General features: G+C 38.2%; 1 protein-coding gene across 2 annotated transcripts in view; it reads right to left on the minus strand.

Moving 5' to 3' along the window:
- NEK11 (NIMA related kinase 11) overlaps positions 1 to 24,099 on the minus strand; it is a 101,413-nt gene that overhangs the window by 60,600 nt on the left and 16,714 nt on the right. For both annotated transcript variants that reach the window (XM_075143295.1, XM_075143294.1), the window contains exons 3-6: positions 19,037 to 19,202; positions 13,288 to 13,406; positions 7,188 to 7,252; positions 6,548 to 6,674 (exon numbers count right to left, since the gene is read on the minus strand). In XM_075143295.1, the coding sequence (XP_074999396.1) occupies positions 6,548 to 6,674; positions 7,188 to 7,252; positions 13,288 to 13,406; positions 19,037 to 19,202 (477 nt within the window). The remainder of the gene's footprint in view (positions 1 to 6,547; positions 6,675 to 7,187; positions 7,253 to 13,287; positions 13,407 to 19,036; positions 19,203 to 24,099) is intronic.

Genomic DNA, 24,099 nt, shown 5'->3' on the forward strand with positions numbered 1-24,099 from the left:
TGAGGCTTTGGAGGAAGATGAAAAGAACACCCAGGGCATTCTGCTACAGCCGGGGCTGCGAACAGGCTACCCAGGGAAAACCCCATCTGTCCCACAAAAGACAAAAATGTAGGAAAAAAAATAAAGAAAAATGAGGGAAAAAGAATAAAGTTTTTACTGCAGGATACAATTCTTTGAAATGAAATAAATACCTCCTAAATTGAGAAATGCTGCCCTAGGTCCCAGAGCAAGGCTATTTCTTCTTGGGACAGCTGCTGAGCTGCAATTGCCTGAAGGAGTTACCACCAAGCTTTTGCCTCAAGACTGCATTTCTCAGTTGGGTTTCTACAGTCCTGGTCTAAGCATCTTGTAAGGAGCATATTCAGCAAGAGAAAATTGCTTCCTGATTCCCATAAGTAATCTGCACATGATCATATAATTTAATTACTTTTATAATCTTAGCTTGTATAACTGCCAGTGTTTTAAAATTCTAAAATGGTCATTAAGCTATCCAGCCAGAGCATTTGGTTTGACGGCTCCCTGTAAATAGGTTTTGTGACGGTTTGTGAATAGGTTTGACAAAGGTCCTAAACAGCACTTCATTTCAGCAAAACTGATGTATGACCATTTCACATCGAAGCCGCTTATGCTCAATTACATCATAAAATGGAGCATCTGGACAGGCTTCCGTGTATTCTCTACCATATCGACTGACAGACCTCTAACTTCCCCTTCTCGGGAGAAACCGCCCTGAGGTTTTTGGTGATGCTTGTTTACATAAGCATTGCTGACCTTTTAGCATCTTCTGATCTTTTGTATGTTATAGTCCTTCAAAGGCTGTAGGATCCAAGTTAGCTTTTAAATTAAGCTTCAAAAGCCAAATAATATAAATGCATATCCCTTCGTGGCTTATATCTCTCAGTCTGATCTTACCAGAAGGTCTTAAGAATTTGCTGACTCCAGAGTCTGTAAGGAATATGTACATGCACGCATGTACCATCGCAACTCTCTCAGCCACTGCTTTTCAGGTCTTCACCATTTTTACTGCTATTTTTGGTAACTATACTATATAAAATTTGGCAGTAAAAAAAAAAATCCATTTTTGGATTGTTAATATTAAAGAAAAAGACAAATTGGGGGAAAAGCAGAGACAAGCAAGCACAATTAAAATGAAAGCCCCAAGATCTGTGGTGTAGGAAGCCCAATTTACCTAAACCATACAAACAAATCATCTGTCACAATCTGACAGTACTTGATGGAAGACAGAGAGTACAATGGATTTAAATATGACTGTGACATTGCTTTGTCTGTGGAAGGCAAGGGAAATTATTTATACCTCTCGTAAAGAATTTGCTAAGTCTCTAAGTGAAAAAAAGCATTTGTTTTTCAACGAAATTATTTCTGTTATCATTTCTGCCTCTGAGATAATTTATACCATATACTATGCACAAATCTTTTGAAAAGTTCCTGGATGAAGTTTGCCTTATATGCTTATAGCTTTGAAAAGAAGAGAGAAATGTTATTGCTGATAACTGTTTGCATACACTTTATCTCATCCAGTCAGAAACAAAACATGATATAGTTACAATAGCCACTGCATGGACAGGCACTCAATATTTACACTTGAGGACCTATATTGACTCTTGGCAGACCCCCAGCCAGTACAGATTTCAGAGTCTCATCTGAGAAACCCCAAGCTCTCACAGTTAGAAAGCCTGCAAAAAACTGCAGGTGCAATGCAGGCTAACTACCAGCGGCGGGAAGATCTTGGTAATGTTATTCAGGAGCTGAACAGGGAGACAGTTCCCAATGGAATGGGCAAGAGTGATGCTCAGTTCCCAGTACGAAAAAATCAGGACCTAAACTCGTTGGGAGCCCCTGTGCCAAGGGAATCCCAGTTTTCTGGAACAAAAGAGATCTCTGGGGAAGATACAACAGCACCCTTTAGTTTTAGGACCATGTGCAGGAGTTACCATTGACCTATTTGGTAAGTCTGGGCTTTCTAGGTTGCGTGAAGATAATGGAAAGTACAAAGGTATCCCTGTCGTTCAGAAAACCTCAGGTAAAAAGTTAGTGTTCACCTAATGCATTAGTGAGTAGCCACAACTGCCCTGAATGCACTAAGTACCTCCTTTTAATTTACTTTTCCCTAGAAAGAAATGTTTTCATTTGTTCAAATAGTTCTGGGAGTTAGAGGATGCTGATTCTTCTCAGCCTAATGTCACGAAGCCCAAGTTTGTTTGGGCTGGAGTGATGATTTTTAGTCACTGCATGGACTGAAATAAAAGCTGATTAAAATTGTTATTTATTGGTAGACTTTCATGTAATCCCCCTGGATCTCTGATTGCTTTCTTAATAACATTGCTGATGGGACTCCATCTGCATTTGTTGGTCCTGGGAGACCTGTTCTGCCATGATTCTTCAACAGTCTTAGTTGGATGACATTGACATAATCTGGGTAGATTCTGACCCACTATTTCCTACCAACAATATTTTAAAAAAACCCTCCCAAATAACAAAATAAAAACCACGTATGCCTTGTAAAACAAAAGAACTAGTAAGCTAAATCAGCCTAAGGCCAAAGGATCTAATATGTACACCTAGCACATATGGTTTAACACCGGGGATGAGTCCTACTTGTTGTGTACAAGTACAGAGATGGTCAGCCATTTTCCAGTGAAAAAGTGTTTTATTGGAACACATACTTAGGTTCACAGGAAGTTCAGAGGCTTTGTCAGCCACAGAGGTTTGATGAAACTTTTGCCCAGAAGGGTTTGAAAATAACCCAGCTGCTCCTCTTGGACATCTGACCAAGGTCTCTGCTCTGTCTGATTCAGACCAGAAATGCTAACTTTGGTCCCTCACACCACCAGGGACCATCTTAGCCACCTGGCTACTGCCTATTTCACATGGCTCCCTCTGCGTTGTTTTCTATAAATTATAGAACACGCATGTCCCAGAGAAGCAGATTGCAACCAGGTCCCACCATGTGACTTCACCTTTCCTGACCCTAAGAAATGCCTTAAAATGACACATACAGTCTTCAGCTTGCTTGACATTGAATGAAGTACCATAGCGCTGGTGGCATGGGAATGCCAGCCGACCCCCAACACCGGTGCTGGTCCCACCATGCGGTGCGTAAGGCCAGGAAGGGTCACCAGGACCCCAGCACCGCAGCGCCGCTGAGTCACGCTGTGCTCATGTAAAAGTGAGTCCCAACTGCCAAATGTATGCACACACACGGCTTGCTCATCCTCCACCCGTCCTGGCCCCTTGCACTAGTCACTGTCTCAGCTCGGCTGCCGGCGCTGCACTGACTTCTCCGTCTGCCGGCTTGTTAGAGGGAAGCACTGACGGGCAGAGGGGTTGGTGAACTCCTGAAGTGAGACCAGCTCCCCAGGAAACCTCCTTGCCTGGAAAGGAGGAAACCCCAGACTCTGTCATCTGCACTTACTGCCTGGCCAGTCCAGGCTCAGGGATGGTAAGGAAAACATGGATCGCAATTTTAATTTGCCTCCTGTGAACTAAGATTTGGTATAAAGCATGGAATAGCAAAGAACTCCAGCCCTGAAATTTTAACTGAGGACAAACATAAATGCTGCAGCTTCTCTTGAGCCTAATTGCAGATCTTCTTCTGTATGTAAAAACTGTAAAACATGAAGCTTTTTACATCTATTGACCTTGGGTTATAAAGGACAATACTTCTTGCACCAGCCGCTGTACTGTGAATATTCAAGCCAGTTTTGAAGAGCCAGTTGCAGAACATTTCAGTGAACCTGAAAAGCACAATGTCTCTTTAGAGCACAGCATTAACGCAGCGTAAATTAAGGTCTTTCCAATGAACAATGATTAAGCGGACTGAACACTGAGAGGACCATGATGACTTAGCAAGATAGCAATAACTGCCTTTTGTAGAAAATATTCTGCATTTTCTTACATTTAATGTGGGAACACTTGTAACTCTGGATTTTTGTGTGCAACATCTTGAGTCCTGCCAGAAATCAGAAGAACTAGTCTGAAGAGAAAACGTCACTTCAGGCACTCATAAAAGACTTGGGCAACTTCTTCATGAGCAACTGAACTTCCTGCAAAGTGGCACAAGGATTTCACCTCACCTGGAGCCCCTAGGGTGGGTTCCCCCAAGTGCTCAGGGATCTCTCGTGTTTTAGCCCCTGTTAAATGGGGCAAATGCAAAAAATAAAAATCAAACAGAATCATTATTAAAATATTAAATGAAGAGATGAAATGACCAATGTATCAATCAAATGTACGAGTCATGGTAATTGAAAGTCCTGATCAAAAGAGTGTTTCTTGGCTCAGAAAGAGAAGTTCTGTGTGGGCTGGGGGTCTAGTGAGTCAGGGCACACCTCCTCCGTAGTGCTCCTACAGTGAGGGCCAAGAAGCTCCTACTGAAGGCAGTTCCACCCTCGGATGAGTGCTCTGGGTACTGCTTTGGAAAGATTACAAAATGCATAAAGTACAGCAGAAAGCTAATAGCTAGTGACTTGTTGCAGGGCGGGTGGGGACACCTGCTGTTTTTTAAATTTTGAAAGGGTGATCAACACATCATCTATAAATATACTGGACAAAATTCTGCTTTAATTTAATCTGTACAACTTCAATGACTTATATGGATTGACACTTGTAACAGCAAATAGAACTTATATATATATTTTACATTCCATTTCAACTGCAATAAAAGAAATTATTCTTTACAGTAATAGAGCACAAAAGGCAGGTTTTCCTGTCTGTTTGTTTTGACATCTTTTGAAATCTCCTCTCAATATATTTTTATTGACTACATGTGTTAACTGATATTTGTTTTGATACAGATGAACAAGAGAGAATCTGACATCAAATCCGTCTCAGTTCAGCTACACAGACCATGAGATGAGATTCCTGACACAACCGTTGACTGGATTGAACATGCTAACTGTGAAAAATGGTTGCTATGAGTTGAAAGTACAGATGACTGTTCTCACCTTTTAGAATTATATCTTGCAGTCACAAATATATTTTGAAAAGGCAGAATTGAGCAGAAGCTAGAGTAAATTATCAAGTAAAAAAACTACATTGCAGTGGTCAAATGTTTTACGAAGGAAATTTGCTGATTTGAAATATTCATAAAAAAGGAACCTTCAGATTAGCGTACCTACAGAAACAAACACCTCTTAACAGAAGAAACAAAGCACATTTTATAAAAAAATACTATGACAGAATTTAAAAAACACAGTAGTTTTAACTATCATCTTAAAACACAACGAGATGTTTTAGAACACACATAAAACCAAGGCAGATATTTTCCCTATTCCAAAAATCATTCTTCATCTTAGCTTGCAGGAGTACCTGCACATCTAAAGATTTCCTAAAGTCTTTCAACAGATCTCAGGTTCTCAACTTGATTCTTTAATCATCGCCTGTTGTGGTTTAACCCAGCAGGCAGCCAAACACCACACAGTCGCTCGCTCACTCCCCCCTCCCACAGTGGACTGGGGAGAGAATCAGGGGAAAAAAAAAAAAAAGTAAAATTTGTGGATTGAGATAAAGATAGTTTAATAGAACAGAAAAGGAAGGGATAATAATAATAATAATAATATTAATAATAATAATAATGGTAGAATATACAAAATCAGTGATGAACAATGCAATTGCACCTGCTGACCAATACCCAAGGAGCAATCGCTACCTCCTGGATCACGCCTCCTTTTTATATACTGAGCATGACATCCTATGATATGGTATATAGCCAGTTGGGTCAGCTGTCCTGGCTATGCTCCCTCCCTCCTTGTGCACCTGGAAGAGCATGGGAAGCTGAAAAGTCCTTGAATATAGACTACTTAGCAACAACTAAAAACATCAGTGTGTTATCAACATTCTTCTCATACTAAATCCAAAACACAGCACTAGGAAGAAATTTAACTCTATCCCAGCTGAAACCAGGACATCACCTCAGAAGTCTTGATCTCAAGAATTTGTGCCACGTGTAGAACTCACAGTTTTTTTCCTACCTTTGAGCCTTTTATAAAACAGAGTGCTTTCTTGCTTCTGTCCTAAGACTCCTGAGTTATTCTTATTTTCAGCTCCCCTTCCAAGCACCTTCTTCCTTTTTGCATTTGCCAATGTTTTTCAATTCAGTTCCTAAGGTCCTTCTGCTTCCCTCTCAGCCAGGAATCACTCTCTCCTCGTCCACTTGGAAGTTTCACAGAAAGTTGTTTCTTTCCATTTATCTTTCTCAATATGAGAAAGAAAAAGATTTCCCCCTTCCTAGCAAAACTTGAACATTGTCTACAATCATACTGTGTCATGGCAGAGACTGGGCCTGAATCTTACTCTACTTTGAAGTCCCAGATAACCCAGAATAATAGTAAACTACACGCTTCTTAACACAAAGAGCAAACCTTCCAATTGCAATATATGACACAAATGTTCTGGAATAATTTTAGTGGAGAAGTGTGAGCACACTACTGAGGGAGACATTTTTAAAAAAAAAGTAGTTCCTAAATGAAGTCAAATGCTAACCTAGAAAATAAATGCCTAGTCCAACTGAAATAGCATGCTGACTACTCACCAAATGTCAGATTTTGTGTTATATCCCTGGTGCTTCAGTGCCTCTGGACTCATGTAATATGGTGTCCCAGTAAATGTAGTTGCCAGATCACATGAACCGATCAAAAAACGAGAAACTCCAAAGTCCCCTAAAAGTAACAGCAGAAACAATAATCTATTCATATAAATTCCATAAATCTGTATCTATTCATACAAATTCTTTGGGTTTATTGTTAGACACAATACAATGACTGTACATCCCAAAAACCTGCCAGAATTTTAAAAGATGGAAAAAACAATTTTCTGTAATTTTTCAAAATAAAACCACTAGAAAATAATAGAACTATAGAACAATATAGGTTTGAAGAGGCCTCACAAGGTCATCTGATTCAAGCCCCTGGCTCAAAACAAGGCCAACTGCAAAGTTACACCAGGCTGCTCAGGTCCAGGTCCAGTCAAGCTTGGAGCACGCTCAAGACTGGAGATTTCGTTGCTTCTCCAGGCCCCTATTCCTGTGTCCTGTGTCCTGTCAAATAAGTATTTGACCACAAATCAAAATGCTATATCAGACATGACTTTAGTTAATTCTCCTTATTGACAAAATGTATGCTGGACTGTTCTATCATACAAAAATACATCTTTAAAAAGTACGGAAATCTCACCAATTTTAAGAAGATTATTTTTCAAAAATATATTCTTGGCTTTCAAATCTCTGTGAAGTATTCGCCTGGAATATAAAAGGAAATTCAACCTCATCCAACTTGAAGCATTCAGTCACATGTCAAGTATTTATCTTCATTCCTTGTTAGGAAGGCCAGCCCACCACTGCTACAGTCTAACCCTGTAAGTGGCAATGCACAGATGATGGCATTGAGGAGCTTCATGTAAACACAGAGGTGCATTCACAGACACCCACATGCAGGATGAGAGCCTAAGCAGCCAGGATAACAAAAATGCACTGAGGGATCCCAGCTTGAGAATACAGATACAGGCTTAACATGAGCTGCAGAGGAAGGGAGAAAGGCAAGTCTTCCGATCTGGCTCTTCTTAAAAGCATTACATCTTATTTTCTGCCAGAAGAATGAGATGTCTCACAGTAGAATAAGGGATGAGAAAAACAGCAATAAGAGATTCTCAAAGCTCAGGGAACTCTTCTTCAGAGCAGACATGTTACTTGAAAGACAAATATGTATATAGATTAGGCTAATAGTTCAGATCTTTACAGTAATGGTGTGGAAGATAAAAGAACTTTACAAAGACAGAGATCAAAAGGAAAAGAAAAAGAACAACTAGCTTTTACAGGCTTATTTTTCCATCAAAGACTGAAGCAACATCATAAGCTACACACCATGTGGGGAAAAACAGCATCTTCTCAATTTCTTGAAATCTTAATGTGTGACAGTAATTCTCCATCCCCTTAGGAAAATAAAATATCTCTACAGTACACAAAACATGTTGTCAATTAATTCTTGTTAATAATTCTTCCAACAGAGTTCCCTGCAACCTCAACTAAACTAGAACTCATCCACTTTTAAATTCCTTGATAACACACAGTATTAGTTATCAGCTCTGCTCAGGAGGAGGTTAGAATAGCATTTGGTACACGCTGGCTACAGAAAATGTATTTGCCAATACAAATACAGTAGTTGTTCAGCTGTTTAGAACAGATGAAGAAAGGAACAGAGATTCTAAGATTCTTGAGATGTGGGCAGGAAAAACAAGTATAGTAATAGATTTTAATTGTTCTTGAGCAGTGCTCAAGTACTATCTCAAATTTTATTGAATTATTAAAGTCTTATGCATTGAGATACTGAAATTATTTCCAAAATAGTTTCCATATTAAGACTAGAAAATACATATTCTACAGCACAATTTAAATAAGCAATTTAGTCCATAGCTCATTTGAAAATAATTTTTTCAAGAAAAGGAAAAAAAAATTAAATTCAATATACTCAGTTCACAAATGGGAAAAAATGTGAATAATAACTACTAGAAGATGGTTTAGTATGCACACAGAATGAGCATGAAAAGGAAACATTTCTATTTTTATAGGACATAAAGAAAAGACCTCTTTATGCTTCTTATGGCAATCTTTCCAATTTTTGTCCTGAACGTAATGCTTGTGGAGAAAGGTTTGCACATTGGCAAAATGAAAGTTTTATTCAGTATGCCTCTCCCGACGTTTATAAATAATTTGTTCTCTATTTGGCAATTTTATTGAGCAATACATATACACTCATCATACATTACATCAATAAGGAAATTAAGCTCAGGTGATATTCATTATTATTTCATAAGCCTATATATACACATAGTTTTATATAAAACCTTGCTCTATTAATTTAGATTCATAGTCTTTCCTTACCATTCATCACATGGAGTCTTTTCAAGAACTTGACTTAGTGAGTTAGATTTGTCTTGCATATTGTTGTTGAATGTTGGTGGGTTTTAACCTTTTTTTCTTTTTATTACTTTGTAGAAATATAACCATGGACTCTTTGAACCTAAAAGTTTCCTGGATATCTGTGATTGGAATAGCAGGTATCTTGATGTATAAAAACGATCAGAAAGCTTTCAGTAGCATATTATTTGAAAACGTGATAAAGAGAAGATGTTTGGGTCACATTAGTTTGAATTAGAATGTAATGCTAATATAAACTTGCAACATATAGATGAAAATGTTATGCAAATTATTTGCATTACCAATAAATATAAGATGCTTTATATATTAATATGACTAAGAAATACTTGGGGTGATTCTTTGGAACTTCCCATGATGAAGTCTCTCAATGCAAGCCACCTTATTCTGCCAGGATATGTCAGAAGATAAACAAGCTACAAGCTGAAACCTTAACCGAAACAACTACTTTAATTCTAGTAAGAAATAAATATTGAGCCTGCACTGTAAATCTAGTTTAAGAAAGAGTGTGATGTTTTCTTGTAGCAAGAGACAGACCTATCGAAGTAACATGAATTAACTGGAGTCCAGCAAAACTTAACCTAACTTGACAGTCAGCAAAGTGGTTATTGATATTTTGGGTAGAAACGACCACTTAAGGACAGTTTCAAATTTGGGCAATAAATATACCCATAACTATGTTCTATAGAGTACCCGCTTGCTGTCTCATAGTCATAAAAAAGCAGCACGAAGGACTGAGCAGTTGGCAGCCTCCTTGAATAAAGCTTCCTCTGCAAAGTGAAGCTGAAGTAGTTTACTGCTGTGAAATATTCAGCAATTAATTTATCTTTCCTCTATCTGAAGAACTAATTAGAGAAGTAAGAAGTTCTGGGTAAATCTGAATCCTGTACTAGGGAAAACAACATGAAATCCAGATAAAGTACTTGGCCAAAGCCTGCTATCCTGTAGATTGAAAGCAACAGATTTGTTTGCATAAGTGGTAACCTTAGAAAAATCTCTGTGTTGGCATATTGTTCATAAAGATTAGTGAAGTCATGGATAACGTAATGGTCAGCTTTATTGAAATCGAGGTTAAATGAATCAATGGCCTCATTGCCTGATTGCTGTGGGATCAGTTTTGTGCGCTGATGTGTGATGGGCTACAAGTATGCCAGAGAGAGTAGATGATGGTTTCATGCTAACTGTCTCCATCTAGATAAGACCACTGAACTCCTTTACTTCTTTCTCTGGTTATATCAATGACAGATGAGGATGGAATCTATTAAATTCTAGATAATTTAGTTTTTAAGTTTAAAATTTAAAAATCCTTCAACTTATGCAAAATAACCAGTAGATAGCATAACAACCACAAGATATTCTTGTCCCTTTTGGGATTTATGAAGCATAAGTAAAAGACAGGAATGTCTAATCTGTATAATCTTTATTAACACTGGAAAAGAAAACCAATCTGAGGCAACGAAAAAGTTTAAAATAAGTTTCCAGCATAAAAGTTTTCAAAATGTGCAGGAATTCAACGAAAGTGGCAAGAAGGACAACCAAGTGAATAGTCTATGTCTAAAACCAGAAATAATAATTTTTGCTGCTCTGGAATAAAAACTCCCATCCACAGCAGCTGGATTTTCTATGGAATGGCACAAGGAAGTCCAACCCACAGGTAGTGAACACTTCAAGCTTCTAATTCTAAGGAAAAGAATATTCTTTGCACTAGAACATAGTTCAAACATATATTACAGCTTTTTTCCATATCAGTAGAGAAGAAATAATGTATGACTCCTCTACACATAAACAGAGGGCTGTTATTATGTTTCAGTAATTCGAATTAATTTCTGTAAGTAGTTTTAAATTCTTTTAAGCCTAACTTTTTCCATTTAAGCTATTATTTGGCTCTAAACTAATAAGATAAAGATTAAATTTTCTAATGTGCATACAGTCAGATAACACAAAATACAATGCAGGAAATTCAAATAATGCACAATATGCATACTGTCAAGTCATTTGTATGTGTCTGGAGTGGTGCTATTAAATAGCTATGATTCAAAGAGAGAAAATGAAATGCCGTTTGGAAAATCAAATTGCTGCTTTCACTGGAGAATTAAACTACTTTTCAGGAAACCCAGTAATTTAATATACATATTTACCAAAGAAAGTTTATTTATAAGATTTTTTTTTAAAGGAATTTATTTGAGAACAAGTAGAAGATGAGAAAAATAGAGAGAAGAGTAGACAAAAGGGATGCATGGGAAAACAAGAGATAAAAGAGGCATGACGAAATACAGAAAATGAAAGACAAAAAGAGTAACTTACACAATAGAATAGTTCAGTTGGAAGGGACCTACAATGATCATCTAGTCCAGCTGCAAGGTTGTTATTATTCTGCGTTAGCCTGCACAATGCATCCTCTAAACACATACGTTAAAGAAAGGATTTCACCAAAAGTGGGCTCTCCAGATTACCAAAACTTTTAATGATAAATTGTTAAATTGGAGTTCGAGAAGGGAACCACCCCTGCCCCCCGCCCCCCCCCCCGCTAGTTTAGTTAAACAGTCGGGATTTTTATTTCCATTTCCCTCTGTCCTTTCGGCCTGAGGTGAATGCTGAAGAGCACAGCATCCCAAGGAAGCTCTCTCCATTGTGCTCCCATCACTGCAGTCTGTGGGGGCGGCACTTCATGTACAAGCCCCAGATAAATTGGCATTTAGGAACCAAAATGCTCTTGCATCCTGGACAGCAATTCACTCTGCCCTTTTCCCTCTACAGCCTGATACCGTAGGTGCAAAAACTCATTAGGCATCTATCAGTTTAGGTCAAACGTATCCCACATACTTAACTTCAGCTCAACTCAGAAACGGTTGCTCTTGATGACAGGTGACTTATCTCTACCTACTGCTCTGTTGCAACTCAAGTTCAGGCAACCAAATTTGTCCCAAGCCCTGCTGTTAAAGATATTTGAAACAGCTACATCAATTTGGTGTTTTCACCTTCAACCCAGTGCATAATAATCTTGTTTTCTGATTACTCACGCAGGATAGAAGACTATGGATTCTAGTTTACATTCAGCTTGAAAAAAAATGAATTCTCATGTCCAGATTCTGGGTGTAACCTACTCTTCGAACATAAACATATTCTCCCCCCCCAGCTGTATTAATAATTTAGGCCATTATTTTAGGCAGATTAGCTCATCTCGCCAAAACATACCGATGATTACAAACATCCTTAGCCTCTGCTAAAACAGTCCTTGCAGCAATGACATTCTTATTTCTAAAAGTTCAACAGGAATAATAGTCCAAATACTTCAGCTTGGCAGGATGAAAAATATTGGACTTTTGGGCTACAATGCTCTTTAGAAAGGATTCTCTGTCTTGTTCATTAATGTGACATTTCAGCGCTGCCAATAGGCAAAAACAACAGGGAGGAGGCAGAGGAAAGGAGAAGATGCTGAAAGCCGGGTTAACTTCAAGTGGTTCACTGTTTCTGAAAAGCTGCTAGGAAAGGAGCCTGGTTTTCCCATTTGCTCGGCTGTTCCTCCAGCTCTCAGTGCGGGTGGCAGTGTGCTGGGCCTTCTGCTCCTGGCTCAGCACAGCACTCGCTCTCCCTCATACCATGCTAAATAGTCCCACCTACCTCAAAAGTGACAGCACTGGATGACATGGGAAGGGGACCAGACAGGGCTCATGCACATGTCCAGTACACTGGCAACAAGGGAACTGTTTAAATCGCTGAAGACAGCCTGCCTAAATTACATTGCAGGCAAGAACTACACCCATGGAGATGACCAGGTAGGTATTCACCTGTATCTAGTCCTGCTCAAACAAAGTGTAATGTCCACACATCACTGTCTGGATGGCCTGCAGTAATTTTATAGTTTAATCTTTGATGTGCTGTTAAAAGTAATGTCTGTTTTCAAAGCATATATGTATGTAACTTCATTGATTTTAGTGGGAGTACATTAAGCATGTATTTTGGATTCTTTGTATTAAATACCTGCAAGAGATCCTTGTTGACTCCCTTTGAAAAAGCTGACTTTGTTTTAACCTTTTAATCCATTTTCTTCTAACATTATTGAACTACTTCTGTTGTGCTGAATTTTTCACTTGGCTCTTAGAAAAAGTGTGTCTAATGCTGAATGACATCTACCACTGCGCTGCTAAAAGATATAACAATGTTCTTGCAGATAGATAATTAATTACACTTTAGGTATACACATACTACAGCAGTTTGGCGAACAGGACTTTATACCAATACAAGACAATCCATACATTTTCATCTCTGAAATATCTGTAACTAGTCAGTAAGTCTACTCACTCCCCTCCCAAGCTAAATGCTCTCATATTAAATGACTGTACCTTTCATGCATATAGTTGACTCCGAGTAACAACTGTATAAACCAGTCTATTATTTGTCTTTGAGTGAATATCTTCCCAGATTCTTTGTACTCTTGAATTTTAAAGTCTAGATCTCCACCCTGAAAAATATCACAACATATTTGTACAGTTAAAGTAAGTTTTTAAAATGTCTTTTCCTTCATCAAAGTACAGGCCTCCACTTTCTTAGACCTTCAGGCTCCCTACCACGTAGTCTGTAAAATTAACGCTTGCACATGAATCCTGAACTCTCCCAGAACCAAAAGCATACACAACTGAGGATCAAAATGGGATCAAGCAGTCTGGCTGCGTAGGGAAAGGAGGTCAGTTTTCTCTCAGTGGTACACAATATCATCAAAGTTTTCAACTGTTCTCACTTCATGTCACCCAACTTTAGACATGTGCGCCTGAGCTGGTCACCTCAAACCCTCACTATAGTTAACACAAAGGAACAGGCACCTGTATAGTGCAATTATTTCTGCCATCTAGCTGCCTACCCTAGGAAGGGATGGATCATGTTGTAGAAATGCTGTCTCTCTGCAAAGGTTTATGATGAGGGCCTCCATTGACTGTCTAACATGTGGACACCTAAATCAAGTAAAATGAATCTGCTCCGATCAGTCCAAATACGTTTATAAATTTGGGAAAAACATTTCCACTAAAGTCAAACATTGCACAGTCAAGAGACACTCTCATTTATTATGCTGAAATAACCATGTCAGCACCAAAGAAACCATGCTGTTCTCTTAAGAATTAAAATACAGTCTCTTTAATGATGATACTTTGTCCCTCTTCCAAACTCACTTTTGCCAGAAACAAAGCAGAATTAAAGCTTCAAGAATCTGTAGCATGTGTTATTGTAAATACTTCATTTAAACCACAATTGATCTTGAAGTAACACTAGAAACGGAGCAATATGACACAGAGTAGGCAGAAAATAAACCAGAAAATATATACAGAAAAAGACTATTTGAAAACTGCAAGTCAGACATTTGGAAAAATCAATTGAACAGCAGCATGACAAAAGAGGTTTTTGAGAAGACTAACATGAAAACTGTTCATTTTGCTAAAAAGTAGACAGATGGTTGTCAGCTGGTTGTTTATCCAGTTTATAAAATAAATGGATTTTGTCTACAAGAATACACATTAATGGCAAGCACTGTACTGAGGTAACAAATCCTAGAGCAAAGGGAGTGAGAGTCTCATTGTATTCTAATGACTAAGTACCTTACATCAGGACATCTTATTCTCCATAAATCATTACTTTTACATTATACATTCTGCATAAAATCAGAAGTTTTATGTGCCATATACAAGAAAATAGTTTAACCTATACACCTGTACCACCATTTCCCATCATCAATCCTTCCCTTCTTTGCACTGTTGACTCTCAACATTTTATGACCTCTTCAGCATTTCTTGTTTTTCTGTTCCCAACGCCATGGTGCTTCATACTGCTGCTACAAAATAAGCAGGTTCTGTCCTTGAAGATCCATACATTTCTGTCCTGTACTTTGACATGAATTTACGGTAATTTCTGTGGTCCTTGAGGTTCTAAGTTACAACATTCAAGAGCGAGTGTGTTAAAGAAAATATGTTTTGTCATATATGAAAAATGTGTTCCCTGACAATGTCCTGCAATTTTTTAATTGAGATGTCTGAATCATCTCATTCACTAGGGAAGGGAATATGGCTTCAGCTCTCCATCTGTCTCCCTGCTGCAGGCCAGAGAAAAGCTCTTCTGGGAACTTGGAGCTCTCAGCAGCTGCTTCCCCTTTGCAAGTCCAAATGTTCAACAGCTTCCCCCTGGTTGCTCACAGCAGAGCAGAGGAAGGAAAGAAAAAGTTTTGCTGGGTACTCTGCTGCATGGCAATCAGGTAGGCTGCGTCTGAGCCTACTCACACACCTCTTCCAGACGGCTGCCCCAGACCATCCAGAGCCAACTGTAGCAATAGCCCAAGACTCAGGGGCTGCTCAAACATGAGTCAGCTGGCTACTGGCCTCAAGGGACTATGTACTAGCCAGGTGAGGACAGATGAAGTGCAGCAGGCTCCGATCACCATTTCTCCCTGTCCCAATGTGTCCTCTATCACAATCACACATTGCCATGAAAAAATGCAAAGAAAAGAAGTGTAGGACCTACGGAGTTAGGCTGGTGGGCACTCAAGAGAGGGGAGTATTTCCTTCAAAAGGTCTAAGGAGAACAAAAGCAGTTGAATAAAGTATTACATGTGCCCTCAAGTAACTGTATGGATTTTTACCCTCAAGCAGAGAAGACTGGTCTCAATGCCCTACAATTAATTTAACCTTGATTTTGTGTGTCTAAAAAAGGAAAACAAAAATGCATCATAAAAGATTTGCTGAAATACTGCTGCTATGAAACTCTGAAGAAGTTTGTTAACCCAATTTTGCATTTTGGAAGGTCAGTATAATGAAGTTCATAAGGAATTTAACAAATTTAGTACATAGGGAGTTCCTAAGCTGCAGTTTCTATTTAAACATCATGAGTATCAAATACACTAGTAACTTATTTAAAACAGCTTAGCATCTAAAGCTGATAATGTGAACAGGCACTGATTGCTTTAGTTATTCCTTTTGCTCAGATTTCCTTAGTGTATTGTCCTGGTTCCAGATGGGGTAGAGTTAATTTTCTTTCTGCTGCTTTCTTTTGGGTTTGGTATGAGAAGAATGTTGATGGTGCATTGATGTTTTAGTTGTTGCTAAGTAGTGCTTGCATAGTCAAGGACTCTTCAGCTTCCCATGCTCTGCCAGCTGCACAGGAAGCTGGTAGGGAGCATAGCCGGGACAGCTAGCCCAGCTGGCCAATGGGGTATTCCATACCATGTGATGTCATGCTCAGTATATAAACTAGGAGGCATGGTCCAGGAAGGGGGGAGCACAGCTTGGGGGGACTGGCTGGGCATCGGTCATGGGGTGGTGAGCAATTGTATCATGCGTCACCTGCTTTATATAGTCTATTATTATTGTTATTATTATTACTGTTCTACTTTGTTTTATTTCAATTACTAAACTGTTCTTAACTCAACCCATGAGTTTTTCTCACTTTCATGCTCCTGATTCTCTCCCCCCATCCCACCAGAGCAGGGGGTGAGCAAGCAGCTGTATGGTGTTGCTGGCTAGGGTTAAACCCCGACACATGTATACTCACATCACAGATGAGACCACAGTGAAGAGACAGAAATAATTGTTTGGGGGAAAGTACAACTAGTTCTGGTTTATGATGTATTAAAATGATGCCACTTTTAAAGTAACTACTTTGTAAAAACTGTATTTTATTGAAGTCCAGTTTATGTTACAAAATGAAATCCAAGGTTCATGAAGGCATTTTTGTTTGAAATCTGACTTCTCTGACCATGTTTATATTTTCTGTAAGATTTTGATTCGGGAAAACTGCCAAAGAAGCTCAACAAGAAGATCAAAACAGAACACATATACTTCTTTTCTACAATTTTCAGTGAATTCAGTTACAATAAAAGATGTCAAGCTGAGGAATGGAGACCAATGTTCTCTCTTGTTCACAGGACAGGTATAGCACGGGGCAGCTGCATTGGAGGCTCACTCTATGCTACTCATGCAAGAATAAACAAAGTACTGTGGCTAATGAATAAGTCACGGTAGTTTGGAGAAAACAGAATAAGGCTCAGAGGGTAGTTCTGTTTCCATGCCAACTTAATGTTTATTCTTTATTTTGAGTCTGCTCAAGAGTACCAATTACTGCCAACCTGGTAATTATTCTATGTATGAGAAACTGAATGTACTAGACTTCCAAACAAGGATCAGGTAGCAATACATTTTTCTCATTTTCAATTTATGCACGATTGAAACAGGCATCTTTTAGGTAAAAAGATCCAAATCCCACCATATGTAAAGGCAGGTTTTAGATAAGTAAATATGAAAGTATACCTTCAGGAAATACTCCCACTAAAATAGAAAAGAAACTTTATAGCACTCTGCAAAACCTTACTTTGTACTTTCCTTGTCTGAACATTTGATTAAATACACTGTAATTGCTTAAATGCGGTGATACTACATAGTACATCCTTTTCAGAAAGAGTCAGAAGCATATGCTAGTGCACCCACTGTCATTCTGGCCTGACCTAGCAGACTCAAAACTGAGAAGATTCAGCTGCATAGCCAACACATCCATTTCCTCCTCCTTCATTTGCCTTGCTCTAATACATTCTCATGTGTTTGAGTACATGGCTCCTGGATCCTAGAGTAACTCTGCACGAAAATGTTTTCATGCAGGGTAGTTTACATTGCTGGAATAAAAAAGAATTCTAAGGGGTGCTGCAGCAGCTTGTGATTACTATGGTGATTGCTATCATGCTCTTTTTTATTCACCTATAACTTTATTCCAGATGAAGAAAAAAAAAAAAGCAGTGGAGCAAAGCCACTAGTCCAGCTCTATAATGCTGTTGAAAGAGGCTCCTTTATTCCTATAGATTTAACTGATCTGGTGTTAAGCCACTTTCTACCACGGGTAGAGAGAAAATGAATCTTAGTGCACGGGAATATCTGGGTAGTTAGAATAATCCTTCAGTTCTGAGCTCTGGATTTCCACAGAGAATTGGCAATACCAAATCTCCTTCAAGCCCCAGCTGTCAGACATTCAGGGAATGACGCAAAGAGCTTCTGCATGGGTGTTAAAACAATATGTGAACAAATATTCAGATTGCATAACAGAATTGAATACTTCAGATTTAATTTTTAAAAAAAACAGTAACAAATGGGCATTTAACTGTCATCAGAGAAAGCTTCTAAGGAAGCAACGACTGGCAGGGATAGTACTTCTTTAATTATTCACACCAAAGCTGAATGCTTGAAGAAATGTGATTAGTTAACACAAGTCTGATTGGTGGACAGGTAACCCAGTAGTCCAAGGTCATTAGCTTCCAAAGCATTTCAAATGTCTAGCAGAGCACAACTGAGAAGTCTGCTTCACAGTTTCATAAAAAGATTACTGTATGTATAACATTATATTTTTAAAAACAGCACATCTATATTTAATACAAAGTAGGCACTTGTTTTATATAAACTCTTAAAAAGCTGGCTTAAATATGTATAAATTCTTATTTTAAAGCCTTAAGACAGATTTCATCAATATGTTTTTAACCAAATGCTGGGGTAAAAAAACCTGGTAGCTATACTGTAGTATATCCTGCTTTAATATTTTTTGTATCCTCTGAACTCTGGTCTTTGACTCACACTATTCTCCACTTCATAAAGCCAATGCTGCTACCAAACTCATCATCCATATGATCCAGCTTGAGCTTCTTGTAATCACCTCCAAATCACAAGCGAGTTTTCCCTTCCTTATTTACATCAGATGCCCCTGTACTCCCAGTCTCATTCTCTCTTACCTATCAGTGGTACATATGTGGTAAAACCTTTCTAAGTTCACCCACAGATCTGGTAATGTGTCTGCATTTAAGTCTTTCTTGTAATACTGATTATAGTGAATGAAATGAACTTGTGTTTAAAATTTCCTCTTCTCTGGTTTGTTTGTCTGTGAGCTATGAGTGTCATGTGAGCAGGCAACATTGTTTATTTGAAATATGCCTAACAAGTAGCAGTTGATACCACAAGTAAGAAATAAGAGTAAAATTCAAACTAAAACATTAAAGAAAACTGGGCTAGGTTTCTTTTAAGATCCTATTTTAACGCACACATTTTGTCAAATTCCTTCAAAGTAATCTACAAGTCTCACCTCGCAGTATTCAGTGATAATGCAGAAACTATCTCGCTCCACAAAGCTTGCATAAAATTTGACAATGGCTGGATGGTCTAATTTGGAGAGTAGTTGTGCTTCCAGATTTGCTTCAACTGTTTCATTAGGCTTTAGGTCTCCAACAGAGATTTCCTTTAGAACCTTTCTAGAGGAAAACAAGAAATCTTCATATTAAGAAAAACAGAAAAATAGAAAATCACGTAATGTTCAAAAACCCATCATAATTTCTTTAAATGCAAAATAATAACATTAACCAAGTATTTGGCAACATGAAATGATGAAGCAAATATGGGTAAATTAAGAGAATGCATTAAAATGCAAATAAATATACTAGTCACCATAGCGATTAAGCAACATTTTAAAAATACTATTTTGAAGTATTTTTCCCTACCGCACCGTTTTCTTCATGACATGTTTTCAGTGCTATGAATTAGTGCATAATAATAAACATAAATAAAAAATCAAATCTAAGTGATTTCAAACCCACTCAGAGTACATGTTCACGATTCGTACCTGAAATAAGGAGTAGCAAAAAAACTGTTTGGTTTTGCTGCTTCTGCCAAAGTCTCTCCATGGAGGCATGAGAAAAATCACACAGAGGGTAATATTTCTGTGACTGTTGTTCTGGTGATAAAATCAGGATGCCTATTTTTTTTCTAAAGATCAGCCTGCCCTTCACCTGAACACCACACTGCAAATCTGGATTTGTGGCTGAAACCTAATTATACTGTTTCAAATAACTATACCTTTCAGTGTTTAACATTTGTTTTGGGAGGCCCTAACCCCCTTAAAGCTGAAAAAATTAAAGGGATTTTTCATATTTTCAACTTGTGAACATGCCATAGGAGAAACTGTTGTTCAGACTTAGCTGTATACGGTACCTGGAGTTGAGGAGTTTACTGTCAACTTGTCCTGGAAATAACCCTTAGTCCAGGGCACTATGAAGAAGCATATTTTGCTGTGATCTTCCTGATGTTTAAGAAATGCATACATCACACAAAGGCATGCCATTTCCATCTACTTTACCAGCCGCTGAAGAATAGATCATTGGTCTATGTCTGAAGGAGCCGTTTGAGGCTAATAGAGAATATCATGGTATTTTACTGCAACAAAGTGATGAATTTCCAATAACTTTTGAATACATGGAAGGTAAGTTCCACACTGAAGGGATGTCTTCACAGTGCTTTTAGTCATTTCCCACTCAATATTGCATGGCTGTAAAGTCACAGTATTTCAACTTGATCTAAGGAAAAAAAGCTCTATCTCAACCATCAGTTTTTGACTAACAATGCATGATTTTTTACATAAACTTGCTTAATCCCCATCTAGCAGTGTGATGAAAAAAACATGCCAATCGATTTGTCTGCATCTCTACAGACAAGCTTCATACCACGCAGACAGGTAATACCTACTGCAATCTTCTCATCTTCAGCTGACATGGGGACATTATTCCTTTCTTCGTAAGGATCGTGTCACAGAACTGACAAACAGAATGAGTCCTTGTTAAACACCACTTAATACAAGTTTCTTGTATACCCAAGACAGCAATAAAAGCCTGATGTGTTGATGTGTAGGGATAGCTTGTCATCTTAGTCACCCAGTGATTTTGATGCTGTCATCAGATGTCAGACAAGACGACAGGTCTTTTTCTTATTAAAATTCATTCCCAGAAGAACAAATCACGAAAATGTACTTCTGTAAATAAGGTATTGGTTTTCTGCAACACAATGCTAATTCATATCCAGAACTGGAAGTCATTTGCATCTAGAAAGAAAACTTTTGTGATGCAATCGAGATTAAGCGCATCTGCATGCCACTGGTATACGTGTGTACTGTTTCTGTATGTAGATAAGGTTTGATTTTACTGAGTTTAAGATGACAACCGGACTTCATACTTTCTGCAAAGCTTTTGATATCTAGTTTGGTAAATGTGCTTAAAAATATAAATTTAAAAAACTCTACATTGATTAAGTATTGACAAAGAAGTTATGTCAGGGTCTCAGAAGTCTCACAGAGAAAATGAAGAATAGTCTCTTTTCTGATAACTTTAGAAGAAAAACAATGAAGCTCAAAGTCTTCAGTCAGAATTTCTTCTATGTAAATTAACTATACTTTTCAATATATAAAGCACTTAGAGTGCTTAAATTTACTCTACCCCATTTCAGTATTTACACAAGTAACTTCTCCCCTAACAGGCAGCTAAAATGGGCACTTTGTGATTTACAGGACTCCTAAGATAACTCAGATTTGGCATCCCTGGTGATGTCAAATAGGCCGATAGATCCATAAGCTGATAGTCTTTCTGCCTATCAAAAAAAAAGTTAATAATTATAAGAAAACAACAAACTTTTCTTAGCTAAACCATCCTGACTGCATTTTCCCCTCTTCCAAGAGAGCCCAGCTCTACACTTCAAAGGAGACCAAGTGTTTCTGTTTATATGATCCAACCTGCATTTTAAGGTTGGCTTATAATGAAAAGTTATCACTGCTCATAATTTAGCCATATCCCTAAAGATAAGATAAAATGTCAGTGAACACACAACTAGAAAACTTTGTTACAGAAGTGCTAGCAGATATCTTAAACTTAAATACAGAACTAAAGATTTTAACTGTGTGGAGAAAAACCCTAGCCTTGCAATTGAATAGCGCAAAGACTTCAAACTTGATCTTGAACTGGCCACAACTGAAAGACTCATGTAGTGAATGCGTTTGGCTCTTAAGAGTAAAAAGTGCTGGCTGTCACTATTTACATCCATCCTGGAGGAAGCTGGGTCTGGTACAGGTAACAGCATCCACCCCCCCAGGGTCGGAAAATAACATGAGAGAGAATCCCACTCCCCACGATACAAAAAGCAGCTGCCCTGCCTCCGCAGTGCCCACGCCTCTGCGGGCTCACAGACCTTCCCCGGGAAGACCTTCTGGCTTTCATCAGCAAAACCTTGCTGGCTTGCATCGTCACGCTTTGAAATACAGCCAGGCCAGCACACCGTGTCTGAAAGCGCAATAATGTGGAGCAAATGGGGATAAATAGAGCAAGACTTATAACAAGAGAAAAACAAGCACGAAGGTGGAATCCTCCAGGATACGGACACCCAGTGAGAATGCTTTTTGAGCTTTACTAGTGACTGACAATATGCCACAGCAGTGTTTATCTCAGTCTATTCGCACTGATCTAAAATTAAATGTTTTACAACCCATCTGGTATTTGTTTACATTGATGACATACTTTATTATTATATAATTTGGTTTATTGGATCAGATGCAATTCTTAAAAGACGACAGTCTTTCTCAAAATGCACTCTGTTTATTGAGTAAACTGCAACATGAATTATTAACTAGGTACATTTGCTTGCTTATAACGAAGTAAAAGAAATAGAACTCTTTTAATGTCAAGAATAAATAGGTCAAACTACCACAGTGAGGGTGTGCTGTAGGAATATATGATCAAAATTTGAAAGTTTTAATTAAATAGAAACTTCATTTTACACAGGCAGTCATTCAGTTAATTGCAGCCTGACATTAGCAAGACCTGCTAGCAGGCAACCAGTGTGCAAAGCTGGGAATTTATCATTCCATATAGTTTGTATTTCCAAGTCATCCTGAATTCAATATGGAGAGTTGTGGTATAACCCATAACTGTGTATTGTATTTCTATCCACTCTGGCCTTTGTAGGACTACCTCTTCACCCCGGTAACTCCTCAGTACGAGGACCACCTGCAACTCTGTAAAAATTTATCACCTCATCTGCAATTGGATCCGAAATTGGTCATAAACAATAAAATAAAAGGAGTGTCTGTCTAATTAATGGCATCTTAAATTCTATTTATCAAATGGCAAATGGAGAAGGTATGATACTACAAATGGGAACCAAAATGATGAACCCTCATGCACAAGTCCTGTCTGCACAACAGCTTCCACCGTATTAAAACTGTTTGGGAAATTCAGTAACAAGGACACCATCTGCATACAGACAAGATGAAGTCAACCATCATTACTGCTTCTCACAGTCAGTTGCTTTCTAGAATATCGCACAGTTGATGAGATTTGCACGTTACAGCCGACAGCGTAGTTCTAAAATCATAATTTTAGATTTCTGTTGATAGCTTCCACACCAAAAATATATTACTAGAATCTCATTTTTTATATATAGTCCTGCCTGTCCCCAACTTTAACTGTCCTTTCTGTACAGTTTACATCCAGATATTACAGATTCCCTTTGATTTGACATTCCACTGTGCACGAGGTACTCCTCATGCAAAGATACTTGCCCGCCGTCAGGCATTAAATTTCCTCACATTTCCCCTCAGACCTCTCACGTTTGCACATTTGCACATCCAGCTTTTATTTGCAATTAAGATATTCTACTGATTTTATATGGCACCCTATTGCCTGGAATCTTCTTCCCTCACTTAGGTTGCTCTTCTAATTCCATCGTAATTTCCATCTAATCCTTACCCATTATACATACAGCTATCCTGTTACTAATAATCTTACCAGGTTTCTCTGCCTCGTGTCAGTGACTGGCTTTCCTGCAGTTTACAGCTTAGTATCAGAAATTAAAAGAATCATTCTTTACATTTTATCCATTATATTTGGAGCACCAGTATCTGCATGCTCAGATAATTTAAAGACATTCATTCATCTGTTAAGGAAAAAAGGAGCTGGTGAGACCATGAAATGCAAAAAGTCAGCATACACAAATCAGTCCTACCTACAATGAGTGCTTGGTTTTTGTTAAGGAAAGAAACACAGTAAATGAAGAGCACTTGATTTCTGTGGGAAAATGAAGAAGATTACCACACTTCCAATGAAAAACAAACAATGAGTGCTGGTTGCTATTCCTACTTACATATATATGTTTACTCATTAGCCAAAACATTTCAAACCTAAGCATTACTAGACAACTTCTTAAATCAAATATTGGGCTCCTTTTATCATTCCCATGGCCGTTACTGATTTATTACTCCAGCCATAAACACATTTCACACCTAAGTATTGCTCCACAATTCCTTAAATCAAATGCTGGGCTTCTTTTGTCATT

Source organism: Calonectris borealis, chromosome 2 (genome assembly GCF_964195595.1).
Source record: "Calonectris borealis chromosome 2, bCalBor7.hap1.2, whole genome shotgun sequence".
Taxonomy (NCBI): Eukaryota; Metazoa; Chordata; class Aves; order Procellariiformes; family Procellariidae; genus Calonectris; species Calonectris borealis.